At 36.6% G+C, this 18167-nt stretch overlaps 1 protein-coding gene and 1 non-coding gene across 2 annotated transcripts in view; both read right to left on the bottom strand.

Moving 5' to 3' along the window:
• Nucleotides 1-18167, bottom strand: part of CCDC178 (coiled-coil domain containing 178) — a gene marked incomplete at its 3' end in the record, with an annotated part of 46019 nt that overhangs the window by 13221 nt on the left and 14631 nt on the right. Inside the window, exons 8-11 of the mRNA XM_029086343.1 lie at nt 10941-11094; nt 7809-7904; nt 7550-7686; nt 1847-2030 (exon numbers count right to left, since the gene is read on the bottom strand). Of these exons, the coding sequence (XP_028942176.1) occupies nt 1847-2030; nt 7550-7686; nt 7809-7904; nt 10941-11094 (571 nt within the window). The remainder of the gene's footprint in view (nt 1-1846; nt 2031-7549; nt 7687-7808; nt 7905-10940; nt 11095-18167) is intronic.
• TRNAG-CCC (transfer RNA glycine (anticodon CCC)) lies at nt 5045-5115 on the bottom strand. Its single transcript has one exon. It is a non-coding gene; the product is annotated as a tRNA-Gly (tRNA).

Here is an 18167-nt window from a genome sequence, read left to right as displayed (position 1 = left end):
AGAATTAAACAGAAGTGGATGACAGACGTAGGACAGTTCCCATTCATTAAATAAAGGAAAAAGAGGAAGAATATGATAAAAACTTATAAAGGCATGTGTGAAATGTGGGAAGCTAATACAGAATGACTGACCAATACATCTTTGAAAGTAAGAACCAGGGCATTATATGAAGATAGTATATGCTAGGAAGAAAATGAAGAAGCAAAGTAATTTTTCACACAACATATGACAAAGCTCTTGAAGTTCTTGTCACAGAATGTTGTGGATATCAAAAATCCAAAATGTGACTGTAATATGAATCAAAGAAAAATTTGTCAATTCTAAATTCATTTTTAACACTTAAAGGCAAAATATAAATTAAGACACACAAAAGATAGGATACAGTACAGCAAATAAGCAGAGGCTTTGCCTGAATACCTTCTAAAAGCTTAATTTCTTAGACTAATATTTAGCATGCCTTAAATATTTAAACCATAAGAAGAACACTAATCAGTTCCCTTGATTGTACAGTTGAACATCCATTTGTGTAAATGCCTCAGCACACAACACTGAGAATGCAGAGAAAATGGTGCTGGGCAAATTTAAACACAAACGAGACAGAAAAGTCACAGAAATTTAGTATTAAAACATATGGCTATAAAACAGCATAATCTACCAAAAAACACAATTTATAGGACAAAACTACATGGTGCAAATTCAGATATTGCCAGGAATATAAATGTGATCCAAGAGAAGACAACCTGCCACTACAAAAGGCCTTAACAAACACAAAACTGACTCACTCCTATTAATTCTGAAAACAGCTCTGAAGTTCTCTAGCTCATGTATTATTATTTTTTACCTTGGCTCTATAGGCTTTTTAACTGGCCTTGTCTTAAATCACATCCAATAATTCCTCTTTGCTTTTTGGAAGCAGAGTTGGTACTTGGATACACCTTTACCTTTGGCAAGCAGGTAGGTGAAAAGGAAGGCAGGAAGCGTGTGGAGTGTCTAATACACCAATGCATACTATAACCAGGGAAATACTATTTATGTTCTTAATTCTCTTGATTACAAGTTAGAAAATCCTAAAACGATTAAAGAAAATAAAACTGTGAAAGTCTTTCCTTATAGGTAATCTATACTTTACATACAGCAGAAGATCTCTAGGGAAGAATATGCAAAACTATTTATATCTCCCTGGTACAAAAAAGACCCTTGAAAATCCCCCATATTATTTTCTTTCCATGTTTCTGAATGCTGAATCTTACGCCCTGCAATAACACTGATCCTTAAAGCTGTATGCATATGTACAAGGTTATCCATTAAGAATTATGTAAAGTGAAAAACGAAAGTCTTGTAAATCTTGTAAGCCTTCATAGTCATGGTAAGGCTTCTATATAAAATTTCAATTCTAGATAACTAATGACAGACAAATTATAATTAAATAATTATTCTACTGTAGTATTTCATTTGCTATAGTTACACTTAGCATCAAATAAACTATATTGATTTACTAATTCACCTAATAATTAAGTTACATACGGAATGATATTTTTATTTGTTAGTATTCATTTTAAATCACCTAGGAATAATGAAATCTTTCTATGGTTGAGAATATTTAATGTGTTAACTTTACTTTTTAGTCTGCCATTACCTAAGACCATTTAGTAACCAATTTATTTTCTCTTTCAGAGACTATGGTTATTTGATATTTTTCAAGTGTTTTAAAATAGACAGTTAAAACCATAAGTTTTAAATTATTTTTTTTTTTAGTATTAGGTTGCTTGCCCAATAATTCTCTGATAAAAAGATCATTATTTTCTATTTTTCCCCTCTAAAAAATGTATTTAAATAAAAAATGTACCGTGTAAGAGATCTCCTCTGCAGTTTTGGTTTTTTTTAAGTCTTCATACTTTGTTTTTTTTTCAATGTAGGACAATTCAGCGTTAGCGAGATCTGCATTTAGTTTTTCTATTTGCTGTTCAATCTCATATATGCTTTTGCAGACAGTTTCAACTTCTGACTGATACACCTCCTTTCTTCTTGAACTGTTGAAATAAAACAGCCAATTTTACATTTCTTTTTATAAAGTATATTAACTAAAGTAAAACTCATTTTGCTGAAAACACTGGTCTCTTCCTCAAAAATTTTAAATCTCTTTATTCATTAGTATAAGCCCTGATAGTTCATTGATATCAAACAATTATATGTATGGGCACCAATGATAAGAGCCTGCCTCCATCCCCTTTACCCTCCCTTCAGGTACCTATATACATTGATGAGATCCCCCTGTGAGCCTTCTCTTCTCCAGGCTGAACAGCCCCAGCTGTCTCAGTCTTTTCTCATAGGACAGATGCTCCAGTCCCTTCATCATCTTCATGGCCCTTTGCTGGACTCTCTCCAGTATGTCCATGTCTTTCTTGTACTGGAGTACACAGAACTGGACACAATACTGCATGTGTGGTCTCATCTGTGATGAGTAGAGGGGAAGGATCACCTCCCTTCACCTGATGGCAACATTCCTCCTAATGCAGCCCAGAATGTCATTTGCCTTTTTTGTGGCAAAGGCATGTTGCTGGCTCATGTTCAACTTGGTATCCACCAGGACCTCCAGAGCCTTTTCTGTCAAGCTGTTTTCCAGCTAGGTGGCCCCCAGCATATATAGGTGCCTAGTGTTGTTCCTCCCCAGGTGCAGGACTTTGCAATCCTCCTTGGTGAACTTCATGAGGTTCTTTTCCACCCATTTATCCAGCCTGGATGGCAGCACGGCCCTCCAGTGTATAAGCCACTCCTTCCAGTTTGGTGCCATCAGCAAACTTTCTGAGGGTACATTCTTCTCCACCATCCAGATCATTAATTAAGATGTTAAACAGGACTGGACCCAGTACTGATCCCTGGAGTAAACCATTAGTTACTGGTCTCCTACTTTGTGCCTGATTACCACCAGAAAGTTTTCAATCCACCTCACTGTCTACTTATCCAGCCTGTACATCAACATTCCTCTAGCCTTCAGGCACTTCTCCCAGTCACTCAAAGATTGTCAAGAGTGTTCTCGCAATTACATCAGCAAGCTTCCTCAGCATTCATGTGTGCATCGCATCAGGCCCATGGACTTATGTACGTCTGGCTTGCTTAAATATTCTCTGACCTGATCCTCTTCCACCAAGGGAACATCTTCCTTGCTCCAGGCTTTTCCCCTGGTCTCTGGGACCTGTGATTTCTGAAGGCTGTCTCTTTTTAGTAAAGACTAGCAAAATAGGCATTCAGTACTTCAGTCTTTTCCATGTCCTGTGTCATCAGGTTCCCTGCCTCATTCAGCAAAGGGCCCACATTTTTCCTAGTCTTCCTTTTGTGATCCATACACTTATAGAAGCCTTTCTTGTTGCCTTTGATATCTCTTGCCAGAGTCAATTCCATTTGGGCTTTGGCTTTCCTAACTGCATCTCTGCATGCTCAGTGTCTCTGTATTCCTCCCAAGTTACCTGTCCCTGCTTCCACCTCCTGTATGCTTTCTTTTTGTGTCTGAGTTTTGCCAGGAGCTCCTTGTTCATCCATGCAGGCCTCCTGGCATTTTTGCCTGACTTCCTACTCATTGGAATGAACTGCTCTTGAGCTTGAAGGAGGTTGATATTAATATTCAAGATCCTTGAATATTAACCAGCTTTCTTGGGCCCCTCTTCCCAAATATAATATAAAACTATCAATTTTGGAAGAGAAGAAAGTGGCAAAAACAGCCCTTTTATCTGAAAGTGCTGAAATTGGTCTCACAGTCCCAGTTCATCTATCTTATAATAAATGGCCATGTCTAGTGTACTTCATACCAGTACAGTGGTACAGGTTAGTCATACAGCTATATTTGCATAAAAACAAACTTTCAGTAGAAGTGAACTGTTTAACAGAAGTGAACTTAAAATACCATTTGATTAGACTATTGGGTTACACAGTAAAAACCAAATTGATCAAATACAAAAAACTTACAGATAAAAAAGATACTGCTTTGACTGACAGAATGCAACCTCTATATCATTAGAACTTAATATTCCTCAATGGAATGTTTCTTTGTAGAAGAATGGAATAACTGAAAATTAAACTGTTTACTACCACTGAATATCTGCTGAATTAGAATCATAAATCTAAATGGTATTGTAAGGATCTTCACAGGATATACAACACTGTTTCTGATACTTAATCTGCAAATCCACAACAGGTCAGCACTAATCACAAATTTCCCTAGCTGAATTAAGTGTCCAGAATATTTTTTTTTCAAAGATCAGCTCCTTTAATACAGGGAGTCATTTGCTTAGTTAAAGGAAGGAAACATAATTTACCTTACAAAACCCAAAGATTTCTAACTGCACAAGGACTATACTTCATGGATCATTTCATACACACACACTCTCTCTCCCTCTGCACATTCCACTTTCAGTGCACGTGAACTGCTGGTTCCTAAACATACAGTCTTACAGTCAGCAATATCTTCTATATAGTCCTTGAAAAACCTGTAAGACAGTGCAAACCCACAGCAATTTAATTTCCCTTCACAAAATTCAAGTAAGAAAGAAGAACAAAGCAAGAGAACAGAAAACATTGCCTCTATGCATCTTGATGAACTATATCTAATATATACCAGTTATGTTGTATGTAGTACAGGCACCTTTTCTCTATTAAGAGATTGCCCATAGCTATACTCAAATTACTGTGATTCCCAAGCAGTTGACCAAACTGACGGAGACAGGAACTCAGTCCCAATAGAACTGAAGCTGCAATATGATTTTTCCAAAATGCAAAATATGACCTAGAGGCTTCCGCAATGTCACACACCTCTAAGACCCCCATGTTTAGAGCTATGACTGACTGATTTACATAAATTCGCATACAAGCATTTTTCAAAGATATTGCAGGAGGTGTAATAGCCTTATCAAAAAACTGAGCTCTAGATGAAACAGGAGGGACTACTTTCACCATCTGACCACAGATTTTTTTGGGCAGCTCAGGGTGATATGATTATTTAGAAGTTGTAGGGCTCTAGCTGCTGCACAGGATGGGAGATGGAAGTTTTCCCTGCACCAGCCGGGAATCGAACCCGGGTCACAAGAATGGGAATCTTGCATGATACCACTACACCACTGGTGCTTCCCTACAATTTCTCAATAATCAAATCACCTTGGGCTGTCTCAGGATGCAAAGTGCTGCATAGTCAGTCATCAATTTAGTCCTTAAATACAAAGGATTTCTAGCCCCTTTTTTTTGGCTGCTGAGACAAAAGAATCTTGCCATAGATCTAAAAGATTTTGTTCCCTGTGAATTAAAACACTAGAGATGATCAAGATCTACTACAAGCATGTTAGGAAAAATACAGCCAAGAGCACACACGCAAATGGCCCAAATCTCCTGTAGATGATAATGATCAAAGATGATAACAAGAGCAACAGATTTTTTGGCTGAAGGAAGGCAATATGAAAGCAGACATACTCTAGTACTTCCAAGTCCATTTAGTTAGGAGCCATCTCATTAGACAGTAATAATAGAACTATTCTTTAGACTTTCACAGGTCTGTCTCTATCACATACACTGATTACACTTCCTGCACACAGTGAGGTTAGCAATGAGACAGAGACCAACAACACCAGTGTGAGTAGTAACCAGGGCTGTGACATAACCATGACTTATGAGAGTTATAACTCTAAGTGGATTACCAGTTACAGAAAGACTGATGAAGAAAGTCAGGAAACTTACACTATGAAGAATCAGTGGCAAATGAGGAATTTGTGAAGGTAGAGTATGTGATGCCTTGAGACCAATGACCAAATACTTCGATGGGATCAGCGGTAATTACAATTACTTCTCTACCCAGCAAAGAGAGGATATTCAAGGATATTCTGACTACCAGATGAAACTTCAGTTGTAAATTCTGATCCTGAACAAGTAATTTCCTTACACTTTTGGTAATGGTTTCTGGTTAGTTACAGAGTTTCTGAATCCTATAACCTCTGACAATACCAATTTAAACTATTCAGACCACACAACTCCATCACTTTCAAAACAGAACTACCCTAAAATGTCAGGTGATCATGAAATGTATTTCTTGCATGTACTGCATGTTCAAAATAGGAAAGATACACAACTAAGCTTTCTAGGAAGAGTGTTAGAAGACAATTCTCTACCTTCTTGAAGCCTAGTAGGAGGTGGACAGTCACTCACTTCTTAGTCCTGTTGAAGTAAAATGTCAGGACTTTCTTAGTACACAATTAGTCAAAACAAACACTTCAGTTCTTAGACTAACATGAGACAATGTCTTGGTTTTAAGAATCACATTCTCCTGTAATCTTGTCCAGCCTTTCTAGGATGCCTGTGAAGTTTTAGTGTACAAGATGGTCTCAAGTAATAATGCTTCCCAAATCTGTTTTCTGAGAACTCCTCTCTCTCTCTCCTGATGTTCTGCATTTGCCTGTACATATTCTTACAAATCAGAATTTCCTTTCAGCCTATCAGTTAATACTGCCAACATGCACAAGATCTCTTTCCATTGTCTTACATGTATGATGAAATAAAAGTTTTAATCTACAAAAAAAATCAATAAAATTAAAAATAATAAATTTGTAAAGCTAAAACACTAATTCTAGAATGTTCTAACAATCCCAATAAGTAGTTCCATCAACATCAGAACTAACGAAGCCTGATTTCTTACCCATTTGTGTCCCATCCTTGATTTACTTCAGTAGGTAAGGTGTGAGCTCCAACTTGGAGCATTATTAAGGAGTATGAACATACCTCCTCCTCTCTTTCATCTTTTTATCTCCTCTCTTTTCCTATAACTCTTGTATGGAATTTTTGGGGTCTAGTAAGGAATGTTTTCATCCTAACAGGATGTTTGTATTCCACTTAGTCATCAATTTCTACAAAACTTATAAGAATCTAACTGTTTTCAAGAACTTTTCAGTTGACTTGGCCGAAACCAGACGATGAAATCCAAAGTTACTGAAGGGATAAAGAAGATAACCTGTCAGATACATAAAACCAGCATACACGTAGTGTCCAAAGGAAGAAGGAACTAAAAAATTACTTTATTTCCTGTTATATTATAAATGCACTGAAAATATCATGTACAATATAGTTTAAAGTATAGCTATTTGGAATCAATAAACTCAGGAGGTACAAAGAAGAGTACATAATGTCTTAGAAGAATTTAAAGAAAAGAGAGAAAAACTGTATTTCAGATTCTATGTTTATAATAATCATATATTAAAAAAAATACAAATTAAATTCATAAAAGTTTTTACCAAAATTATTTGGGGACTGAGGTTTCTGTTAACACACAGAGACTTTCAGAATCTTCCACATTTTTAATTTTAATTGTCGAAGTCTGTATTTTGTCTTCTGCAGAATTTTAGGTCTTTTCCTTTCAAGTGAAGGGTAAAAAAGCTCTATGATAAATTTCACCCTGAAGTGATTTTTAATTACTGAAATGTTAAATACAGACAGACTTAAAATAAAAGCAAGGTTCACTTTTATAGGCATGCTTTCAGTTAAAAAATAACACATTCTTCCTCTATACTGCAGGCATTACCTATTTCTGAATTCTTGCAAAAACTCTTCATTTTCTCCCTCAAGTTCTTCATTTTCACATTTCAAAATGTCCAATTCTTCATTAATCTTGAGAAGCTTTTGCTTTGTATTCTGTAGATCACTTTCCCTGGTGGATTTCTAATGAACATTAAAACATTAAGACACCTTTAGCATAAGCTGATATTATTTCAGGCCAACACAGAAAATGCAAGTATGCAAGCATTTTTACTTCATTGCTATAAAAACAATAAAAAACTTACTAATTCTTTGATAGCTTTAATCACTTCAGAAGAAGCATCTGATATTTTTACTCTTTCATCTCCTTGCGCAGTTATTTTATTATTCAAATCTTCTATCTAGAAAATATTTTTGAAAGTAAGTAATACAAATAACTCATATATTTCTTTGCAATAATTAGACAATATATTTAAAAATAAATTTAAAAGGAAGGCTACTAAACAGCAACTAGAGATATTTCATGCTATATTATTCATATGCACATTGCCATTGCTATGTATCCTAGCAGAATCTTTAGACTTCACAGTATCAGTAAGCACACACTCACAGCCTGCTAATTCATACATGACATATGTGGTATAAATAAGTAGAACACCTTAAATTCCTCTTGGCCTCAAGACTTTCCTTCATATCTCAATATACATATTGACTTAATACAGATTCCTACAGAGGTTCAATGATGGATCAATCACTGGAGCTTAAGGGAAAATGAGGATGTTAGGGAAGCAGGCATTTACAGGATAAGACACCTCAAGTGGCTTTAGACAGTCAAAGGCATGTCTGCTCACCCTGAGCCTAATGAACTTTGTTTCCTTCACCTCCCTTTCCTCTGCAGAGGCTGAAACAACATATGTATCCTGTCAGAACTTACCTATACAATCTCCATAGAGACAGGGGTCTAACTGGAATATGACCAGACAACAAATGTGTCCAAGCAGGATCAGGGCTGATAAGGATATTAGCATAAGGTAAGAGAATACATGTGGGAAGATCAGGACAAAATTGGGACACAGGCACTCTAAATGGCATGTCATTTCCTACTGCTGCCTCAAGAATCTGATGAAGAGCAGATTTTACATAAGTACTTCGTGTCTATGTGCCAGCAGCTAAGGAGGGATACAAGCTTTGTCTTGTTATCTTGTCATGAATGTCACAGCTCTGTTGTACTTCTCTAGGATTCTGCTGATTGTCCTTGAATGGCTTTACCTTTCTAACTAGTTGGGGACTGAAGGTCCTAACCTGAATGGCTAGGGATTATAAAACATGATGTGTGAGGAAATCCTGCAAAGAAGCAACTTTAATAATCTAGAAAAAAAGGAGATAAAAAAGCAAATTGTTAAGTCTTTCAATATTTAAAGTATTCTATGACTATTTCAAAAAAACATACTTCAGGGGAAGTGTGAGAAAGACAAAGAAATTGGCTACATCTACAGGATAAAAAATTCACAACAAATCAAATATGAGCAAAATATCCCAGTTTTTAAATTGCTAGTACACGGGAAAAATATGAGTCAGAATATTTTTTTCTTCTTTCAATGTTTTTAGAGCACACATTTTAACAGGAATGACCTGAAATACTGCCACACTGTGCAGGTAATTAATGAAGACAAAAGAATAAAGGAGGAATAGTTACGTATGAGATAAGTTTTCTAAGATGGGTTTCTTCTAATCTTTGAAGAGTAAAGCCCATGTAGGTACAGAAAATTGATTTAATGCATACAGATAGCTTTTGTAATGCAAATCTGAGTAACGTGGAAAAAAGAATACTCAAGAGTTGTCCTTACAGTGTCAAAGTTTTAACAGTCCCAAAAGTCATATATAAAATTTAAAAACCAGCTTGAATGAAAAAAGGAAAAAAAAAAGCCAAAAAAACAAAAAAGCAGGAAAATATTAGTCCATGTCACTAATTCTGTCTTCAAACTTGTTGATATAAGTGACAACTGTCACGTTACAATTTGGATTCAATGGACCCAATTCAAACCCTACTGGAGTCAATGAAAGTAACCCTAATATTTTCCCAACTGCCAAAATAACTCCACTGTCCCTGTAACATTTATATGATGAACAGAAGAATCACTTTGAGCTTTCTGAAAATCCACTATTATTTGTAAAGATTTATTCACTTAGTTGGTTTAGTCACGCTTTTGAAGGAAATTGATAATAACAGAACAGCTTTATGCTAAATCTAACTCTGGTTCACCTTTAGCACAAACTAATCAAACCAAAGGTGGTCACCAAATGGAGCAGTTCCATGCTCTACCTTATCCCCATTGCACATTTCTCCCTTTCCCTGGTGTTGATCTTAATACCTAAGTATTAAGCTGGGTCAGGCAAACCCAGCTGGAAACAAATTCAGGAAAATGTCTGCTGATAAGTATTGGCTCTATTTGAAAATAGTGGTTTTCTAGTTATCAGTTGATAGCAATTGCTGGTGCCAGTAACAGGAAGAAAACTGTTGGAAACAAACAGTTGGAAACAAACAGCAAGAACAAGCCCATTGGTTGCTGTCTAATATGACTGCTTCTTTACTTTTGCAGGAAGTGTGCTTTGGGTTTTTTTGTTAAGTTCTGGGCATGCTTGGTAGATTCAGCTTCTCAGAAACACTCCACCTAGATTCTGGATTCCACTGGATCCTCAGCAGGACCTAGCTATCTAGATGCACAAACCACAACAGTACTGGGCATGTACAAGAGAATGAATTTCATACTTTATTTATACATATATACATACACATATATATACATACTTATACCTACAAAAAAATAAGTTCTGTTGTGGCCATTTAAATCCTATTTTAGGCATTTTCTACTGGTTCCACATATGGAGCTGTCAATTAATTGAAAACTCCTTGTCAGGCAGCGTGAGGAACTCAGTTCAGATTTTAAACTGTCAAGTACAACAAGATTTCAAAACGAATGCTAGACAGATATAGCAGAAAACAGAGGAATTTTAAGTAAAATAGAGTATCACTCTGCATGCTGTAAGAGTGCATCATGTGCCAACTCGGGTCAAAAAATCTACTAACTCAACAGGACACATGCTGTCCCACTAAGTGCACACTTTCATCCAGATGATTTAAGAAGATAAGCAATATTAAGCAAATATGCATCCAATAGCTAAAAATATCCAGATCACTTAAAGGAATGTAAGATGATTATATTTTTTAATAAATAAAGCTGAAAAATAATATTACAACAGAAGAATGATCATGAGAGTTCTACAGAATCTACCACTTCTTATTTTTTAATCAGTACTTGTATTTTTACTTTTACAGAGGATCTTAACTCTTAAACATACAAAATATTCAGGCATTCATGTACTTTTCAATGAAAGATACTAATTTACTTGCTTGTTTATAAATATTCAAGACTCACTTTGCTGTTCCAACATTTTACATCTTCCTGGATTTCTGCTTTTTGCTTCACTAACTCCTCAAGGTGTTTTTCATCCTTTATAATCTTCTCCTCTGATTCTTTTAACTTCATACAGTATTCGGTCCAAATAAATTCAGAATGCTTTAACTCATTCCTAATAGAAATACACACAAAGTGAATCCATCTATTTGGAAATATTCCAAGGTAGTCCCTCTCCATAAAGGAAAATGTAAAGCAGATCCGAATTAGTAAAGATTTATTTTTATTCTCTACTACGTTTCTTGAACAGGTATACATGAGAGAATTTCAAAATAGCTACCCTGGCAGGTTCATGTAATTTCAGCCAGATATCCAAACTACTCATGCTACCAGTTCACTTGCACTTAAACAGCCTGCCAACATTACAACTTCTACTTGGACCTCTGAATAGGTATTGGTATAGTTAAGCACAAGACTTTGTTTCATACCTCACACGTTAATTAATCAAAATAGGAGTCAACTTCTTTCTCTGCTAGTGGCTTAATGTACTTCACAGCCATCTTCACTTAATCAATCCACTGTACTGTCATCTCGTGGGCATATGTCATTTGTGAAGAAAATTTTTTACTGACATCAATTCCTCATGTAAAAATGAACTTGCAGACAGTAGGCAAGGTCAAAGGAGGGGATAAGGACTTCACTTGCACTCCGAATAGCAGATTTATCAGCATTATGAGAAGAAAAACTGGCCATAATTACAGAAAGAGATAATAATAACTACAACAATCATCAGGAAAACACTCCCACAAGACACTGTTAGGCCTCATTATAGACTGTGCATGGGCCTTTTGTTACAGCTGTGTATGAGAATGGATTTGGTGAAAGGCAGAAGAAATAGAGGGATATCAGATTAAAATTTTACAATGACCGCTGGTGCTTCTCCAAAATTTTTATTATTGTTTCAGCAGGCAGAGAAGAGGAGGTTCTCCCATGCTCCCCAGAGAAGTATCATAGTCAAGAATATATTCCAAAACATGCCTTAAATGGCAAAATAAATCCACCACAGCAGAACTAAGACAAACAGTAGTTGAATTTTAGAGACCTCTGCTGCATTACAACCCAAATAAAACCTGAGTGAGTTTTGCATACTTAAACACAGTAAAACAACAGAAAATAATAATGAAGAGATTTCATCACTAATTGAAGAGCCATTCCTACAAGATTATTTGATAGACACTTCCTTTATTTGCTTCCAAGATTTCCATCTAGTGATGGAGAAAAGACTTATTTGCAAAGTGACATTCCAAATGTCATGGAATATTTATAACACAAGTGTCCTGGTTTTTAGCTGGAACAGAGCTGGGAACAGACATTTTAGTAGCTGGAATAGCGCTGTGTTTTGCTTTCAGCCTGGGATTTGCTATGAGAGAGACACTGATAACATACCAGTGGTTGCATTTTTTTCGCTGGAAGTGAAGGACTTTGTGTTCTGTTAGTCCACAAGCACAAGATCTAAGGGGGCGAAGAATATTTAAATTAATAAGCTAAATTGGCATTTCAGTATGCCAATGGGATATTCCATATCGTATCCTGTCATGTCCACTATATTAGTGAGGGTCTCTTCCTCTTTTAGCTCTCTCTGGCTTTCGCTCAGGCTCTCGCTCTTCCAGGACTGTGGTTTCAGTTTGGGATTGCCTCTCCTCCGGGATCATTATCTGGGAACGGGCTGGGCTTGGTCAGCGGGTGGGGAGCAGTTGCACTGTGTGTCACCCATTTGTATATTTTGTTACTGTTATTATTATCACTACTAGTTTAATATTAGTATTATTTTAAGGGGGTTTTTATTTCTATTATTAAATTGTTCTTATCTCAGTCTATGAGTCTCCTTATCCTTGTCCCCCAATCCCCTCCCCTGTCCCCTGGGGGCGGGGGGGAAGTGGGTCAACGGCTGGGTTGGCCGGCCACCCAGGGCGAGGCCCACGTAAAGTGGGTCAACGGCTGTGTTGGCTGCTAGCCAAGGGCTAGCCCCATGAAACTATCACAACAAGCATGAAACCTAACACTTCAAACATCTCTACTTTCTTAGGTCCCACCTCCCATGAGAAACACATAAATGATACTTGGAATTATACTAATGACAGACATGTAACAGGCATAGATTGTAATTTTCTTCTCATATTACCTATCAGCTACAACTTTCTGAGTGCAATCTCATGGAAAAATACAGTACTACCAGCTGCAGCAAATATGTGTAAACAAATCACAGACTGTGCTGTGTGATGCACCCCAGCCTCAGTATTTTGAGTTTCATGCAATCTTCATCATTTTCTCACTGATGGCACTGAACATAAAGAAAAGACTATCAACTGAAGAACAGTCTTCAAGTCTGTGCCATCACAAATCTGTCTTTCTCACACCTATTAATACCACATGTTATTCTAGTCCTCCTCAGATGGCAGCTGAAGGGTTGACTTCTTCTATAATGTAAGTATGACTTTAATTAGCAGTCTAGCAAATGGCTGAGGGGAAAAAAAAAAAATGATACAGTAGGAAAAAAAAAATTAATTTCTTCACTAAGGGGTAGGAAAAAGTCTTCTACTTGAATTTTTCCCATAAATGTTGATATTCCTAAAAACACTTTCTTCATTAGCAGTTTTAGATTAATTTACATTCACACAAACAAAACAGGTTGCAAGGTGCACAACACTCTACATCACTGTCATGTGGTATGAGAAGGAAATCACTTAACCAGGTGAAACAGAAAGCATACATTATATATTTCTATCAGTACAGGTGATGAATTTCTGGTATTAGCTACCTATTGCCATTATCATGAAGATTTTACTTCCATTATAACTTGTCTCAAAAGAACAAACAGTTCCTGTAAAGCAATTTTAATGCACCTCAGAACAAAGGCTTGTTATAGGAAAACACCACACTTTCCTTTTTTTACATGAAACAAATTTAAGAGCCTTGATTTCCACCAAGACTACAAAAACAAAAGAGGAAAACTGCCCACACTGCCCTACAACTGCTAAGCAAGCTGACAGCTGTGATGCAGGGACAGCATTCTAAAGGGAACTGAAGAAAATCCTGCATAAAAACTATCAAAAAGTGAAGTAACTGGAAGGCGAGATGAAAAATTTTTAAAATAATGAAAAATGCAGAAGTAAGATTAAACGATCAATTTTAATTCAAAGAATAGGTCAACAGCATAGTACCTCAAAATCTCATCTCTGTTGCTTTGATATATTTACAAATGATCTGAAAGGGCAAGGAGTATTGAAATTAAAAGTCTGAATATAATGTGATTACAATAGGCAAGGCCAAAAAGAACTAAGAAACTAAGAAAAATTTCAAGACAAACTACCTAACTGGAGAACACAACAGCACGTATCATTTAGTGTCCAAATTCAAAAGAAGTGTAAGATCAGAGAGATTAAGTAATCAATACACCCTAAAATTCCAAATTAACTGCAGAAAATCGAGAAAGACATGCACAAATTTTTGTAAACACTCGGAAAGTCTACTCAGCATTTAGCACAGTTAAAGAAGCTAAGAAGCTGTTAGATTAAGTAAAAGATAGGATGAAAACCGTTAGAATAAAAAATGAGAGTAACAAGTTCCCGTAAAAGTCATTGACGTGGCTTAATTTGGAATACTGTTTGCATTACCTTTCAACCCATTTCAGAGAAGTATATCACAGAAGTGAAAAGGAGTCAGAGGACATCCTGGAAAGGTCATAAAATATGGAAGTCTTTTGAAAGCACATAGAAAATAATGGAAGTTGCTTTAGAAAATAGATAGGAAGAAAGAACAAAGTAAAAATCCAAAGTCAGAGGATATAGGCTAGTGAAGAAGGATCACAATACACAGTAATATTTATCACCGCATATCTCTTAAGGTTTAGACTCCCAAACTACAGTAATTTGCCTAAAAGAGAAAAACAAATCATTGCTGACCACACTTTGTAAATATGAATTGATACAGAATAAAGTTTAATAGCAGCTATAAGCAAGAAAAGTGTTAAAAAAAAAAGTATATACTTCTACCATTATTTATTCTGGTATTACATGATAAAATCACTTCCAGCAATGGATCACTATAACCACTGCTAACAATGCTTGCCAGCAGCCAGCAGTTCAAACAAGTTGGCAGAATGCTAAATAGGCCACTGAAACATTAAATTGATTTGCAGAGTATCTGAACACACAGTAATAAATCACACTACATTTTTGTAATACTTCTTACTCAGGACCTGATCTTTCCCATAATTAAAATCAAGATGAACTTTACCAGTTACAGAATCAGGGTCTGCACTGTCTGATTTCTCTCAGCTAGAACCCACAGAGGAGCTAATGTGCATTTGATCAAATAATCTATATACATATTTAAACTACAATTAAAATTCCAAACATTGTGAAGACATTGTGAAGCTTGCATTCACAGGCTTATATTCATCAAAAGTAAGCATTATCTCCTACTCTTTACACACTTCTTCCTTTATCCGGACACACGTAGTGACTTTAACTGGAGAATCGCATGGCAATTTCCAGAGTCATTCCAGTTTTCACAAGTGTTGGTATTACAGAATCCTGGTCTCAGGTTTTGTATAATAAACTACTTGAGTTTTAGCTATATTTCTGACCACAATTTTTATTTTCATACACTAATATTCTTTCCAGATTGCAAACTAGGCTCTGAAATGAAAAAAGTTAGACTTATTTAACTACACATAAACATGTTGACTGAATCTTTTTAATCTTAGAGGTAATGAAATATAATTAGCATAAATACCTCTAATATTGTGTCAAAATTATCCTGAATTTAAGAAAAACAAGACCAAGAAATTCACTGTAAAGGTTAGAATCAAAAAAGTCAGACATGCTGACAAAAGAAACAAGTCAGAGACACATTTCTCTAGCACTGCTAAGCTATCCATCTTACAGAAAAACAAGTTCTTTTAATCCTTCACTGGCTGATCCTTACTCAGACATAGGCAGTTTGGATGTTATTACAAGTGCACAGATACTTTAGGAGTGCAAGACTGGAACTTCTCAAGCAGCAACATCATTTGAGTAAATTCAAGTTAGCCAGGATGCCTCCTGCTCCCATAATAAAGTATGAACATATTACAGGAAGAGCTATGATCCTTCTTCAATTCTTCAGTTTAGTGCCAATGGCAAAGAGATTCACAGTGATATGGTATCTTAAAGAAACAGGAACACTGCATTTAAGGAACCTTCCTTTCTTCAAGAATGTGTCAGTAAGGTTTCTGCTCTAGGTGACTGGCAACCACAGGTCTCCCTGGATAGCAGACATCAAAAACACCAGTCATATTAGCCAAAGTAATAATTTCCTGAGGTTGATATCTACTCAAAAATACACTGTAAGAGTCTCAAAAATACACTGTAAGAGTGCTTTTTTTTTTTTTTTTTTTTTTTTTGCAAAAGTCAGTGTTACTTTGTGCTGCAGGCTGAACAACTCGTAAGATTCTGAGGCAGGCAGTAAGTACTCTTTCTGTGGGACTGAAAAAGGTGTTTCAAGTTCCTGAGCACTAATCAGTTTTCAAAGTAAAGTTGCCAAGATGTTATAATCAGAAACTGGACATGAAACAACCAATCCCCATTATTTTTATCAGATGCAGTTCTCTACCATGGCCTACTGAGCACCATGGCAGTAAGCAAAACAACCACACATCAATTCCAATCATTTCTTCAACAAAGAAATTAAAATAAAATTTAAAACCAACAGAAAACAGCTACAGCAGCTATGACCTCTTCTTTAAGTCCCTCTGAGAGTGGGTCCCTTCACAGAGGGTACTAAAATACCTTACTCCCAAATTTTACTGTGTGCCTTGCTTTATTCTATCACATATTACTAAAACAGTTTATATATATGTTAAAAAGTATAACAATTCTTTCTATTTGGTACATCAAACAAAAAGGGTCACTCACAGTACTACTCTAACCTCTCACAACTACTCAGTTGACGATTTGGTATTGGCCTCCATGGTAGACAAGCCTATAAAAGATACTTCACTGACAGGATGCAGCAATTACATTGAGCTTGTATACAAGTATACTGGTTTTGGCTGGAATAGAGTTAATTTTCTTCATAGCAGCTTATATGGGGCTACGTTTTGGATTTGTGCTAGAAACAGTGTTGGTAACACAGGGATGTTTTAGCTGTTGCTGAGTAGTGCTCACATAGAGTCAAGGCCTTTCTGCTCCTCAGACTGCCCCAACAATGAGCAGACGGGGGTGCACAAGAGGTTGGAAGGGGACACAGCTGGGGCAGCTGATTGCAACTGGCCAAAGAGATATTCCATGCAATATGACATCATAGAATCATAGAATAGTTTGGTTGGAAAAGACCATTTTGATCATGTAGTCCAACTGTAAACCTAGCATTACCAAGTTCACCACTAAAGCATGTCCCCAAGTACCACATCTACACGTCCTTTAAATACCTCCAAGTGTGGTGACTCCACCACTTCCATGGGCAGCCTGTTCCACTACTTGACAACCCTTTCAGTGAATAATTTTTACCTAATATCCAACCTACACCTCCCTTGGCGCATCTTAAGGCCATCCCCTCTTGTCCTAAAGAGGGACATGTCCTATCATGCTCAGCAATAAAAACTGCAGGGAGGAAGGTGATCATCATTTGGAGTTCCGGCATTGGTCTTCCCAAGTAACTGTTACCAGCGATGGAGCTCTGCTTCCTGGAGATGGCTGAACACCTGCCTGTGGATGGGAAGTACTGAACGAATTCCCTGATTTGTTTTGCTTGCACAAGCAGCTTTCGCTTTACCTATTAAACCATCCTTATCTCAACCCATGAGTTTTTGCACTTTTACCCTTCTCATTTTCCACCCCATCCTGCTTGAGGGGAGTGAGTGAGCAGCTGCGTGGGGCTCAGCTGCCTACTCGGGTTATACCATGCCAATAAGCTATTCATAATTGCTTACTTTCTGTCTTTTTAGAAAGTCTGGCAGGGTGCTGGGGGCCTGTAAACATGCAAAATAACAAAGTTTATTTATGTTAGTAACAATTTCTAGAGACTGATGTTTTCTTCACAAAGATGGGTTGACAAGTGGCATAAGATTTTTAGATACATCCAGGTAAGAACCATCTCTGGCAAATAGGCTTTCACTGAGCAGAATTGCATAACAGCTCTTACAAATACTGCATCTGTGTTGGTGTGAAGAGTAGCTCCTGTAGTTCACAATCATATTTGAAAGCA

The sequence above is a fragment of the Antrostomus carolinensis genome, unplaced genomic scaffold (genome assembly GCF_000700745.2).
Source record: "Antrostomus carolinensis isolate BGI_N321 unplaced genomic scaffold, ASM70074v2 scaffold10778, whole genome shotgun sequence".
NCBI classification, from domain to species: domain Eukaryota; kingdom Metazoa; phylum Chordata; class Aves; order Caprimulgiformes; family Caprimulgidae; genus Antrostomus; species Antrostomus carolinensis.
Note: the sequence above shows the minus strand (reverse complement) of the source record. Positions and strands in the feature narration are given on the sequence as shown.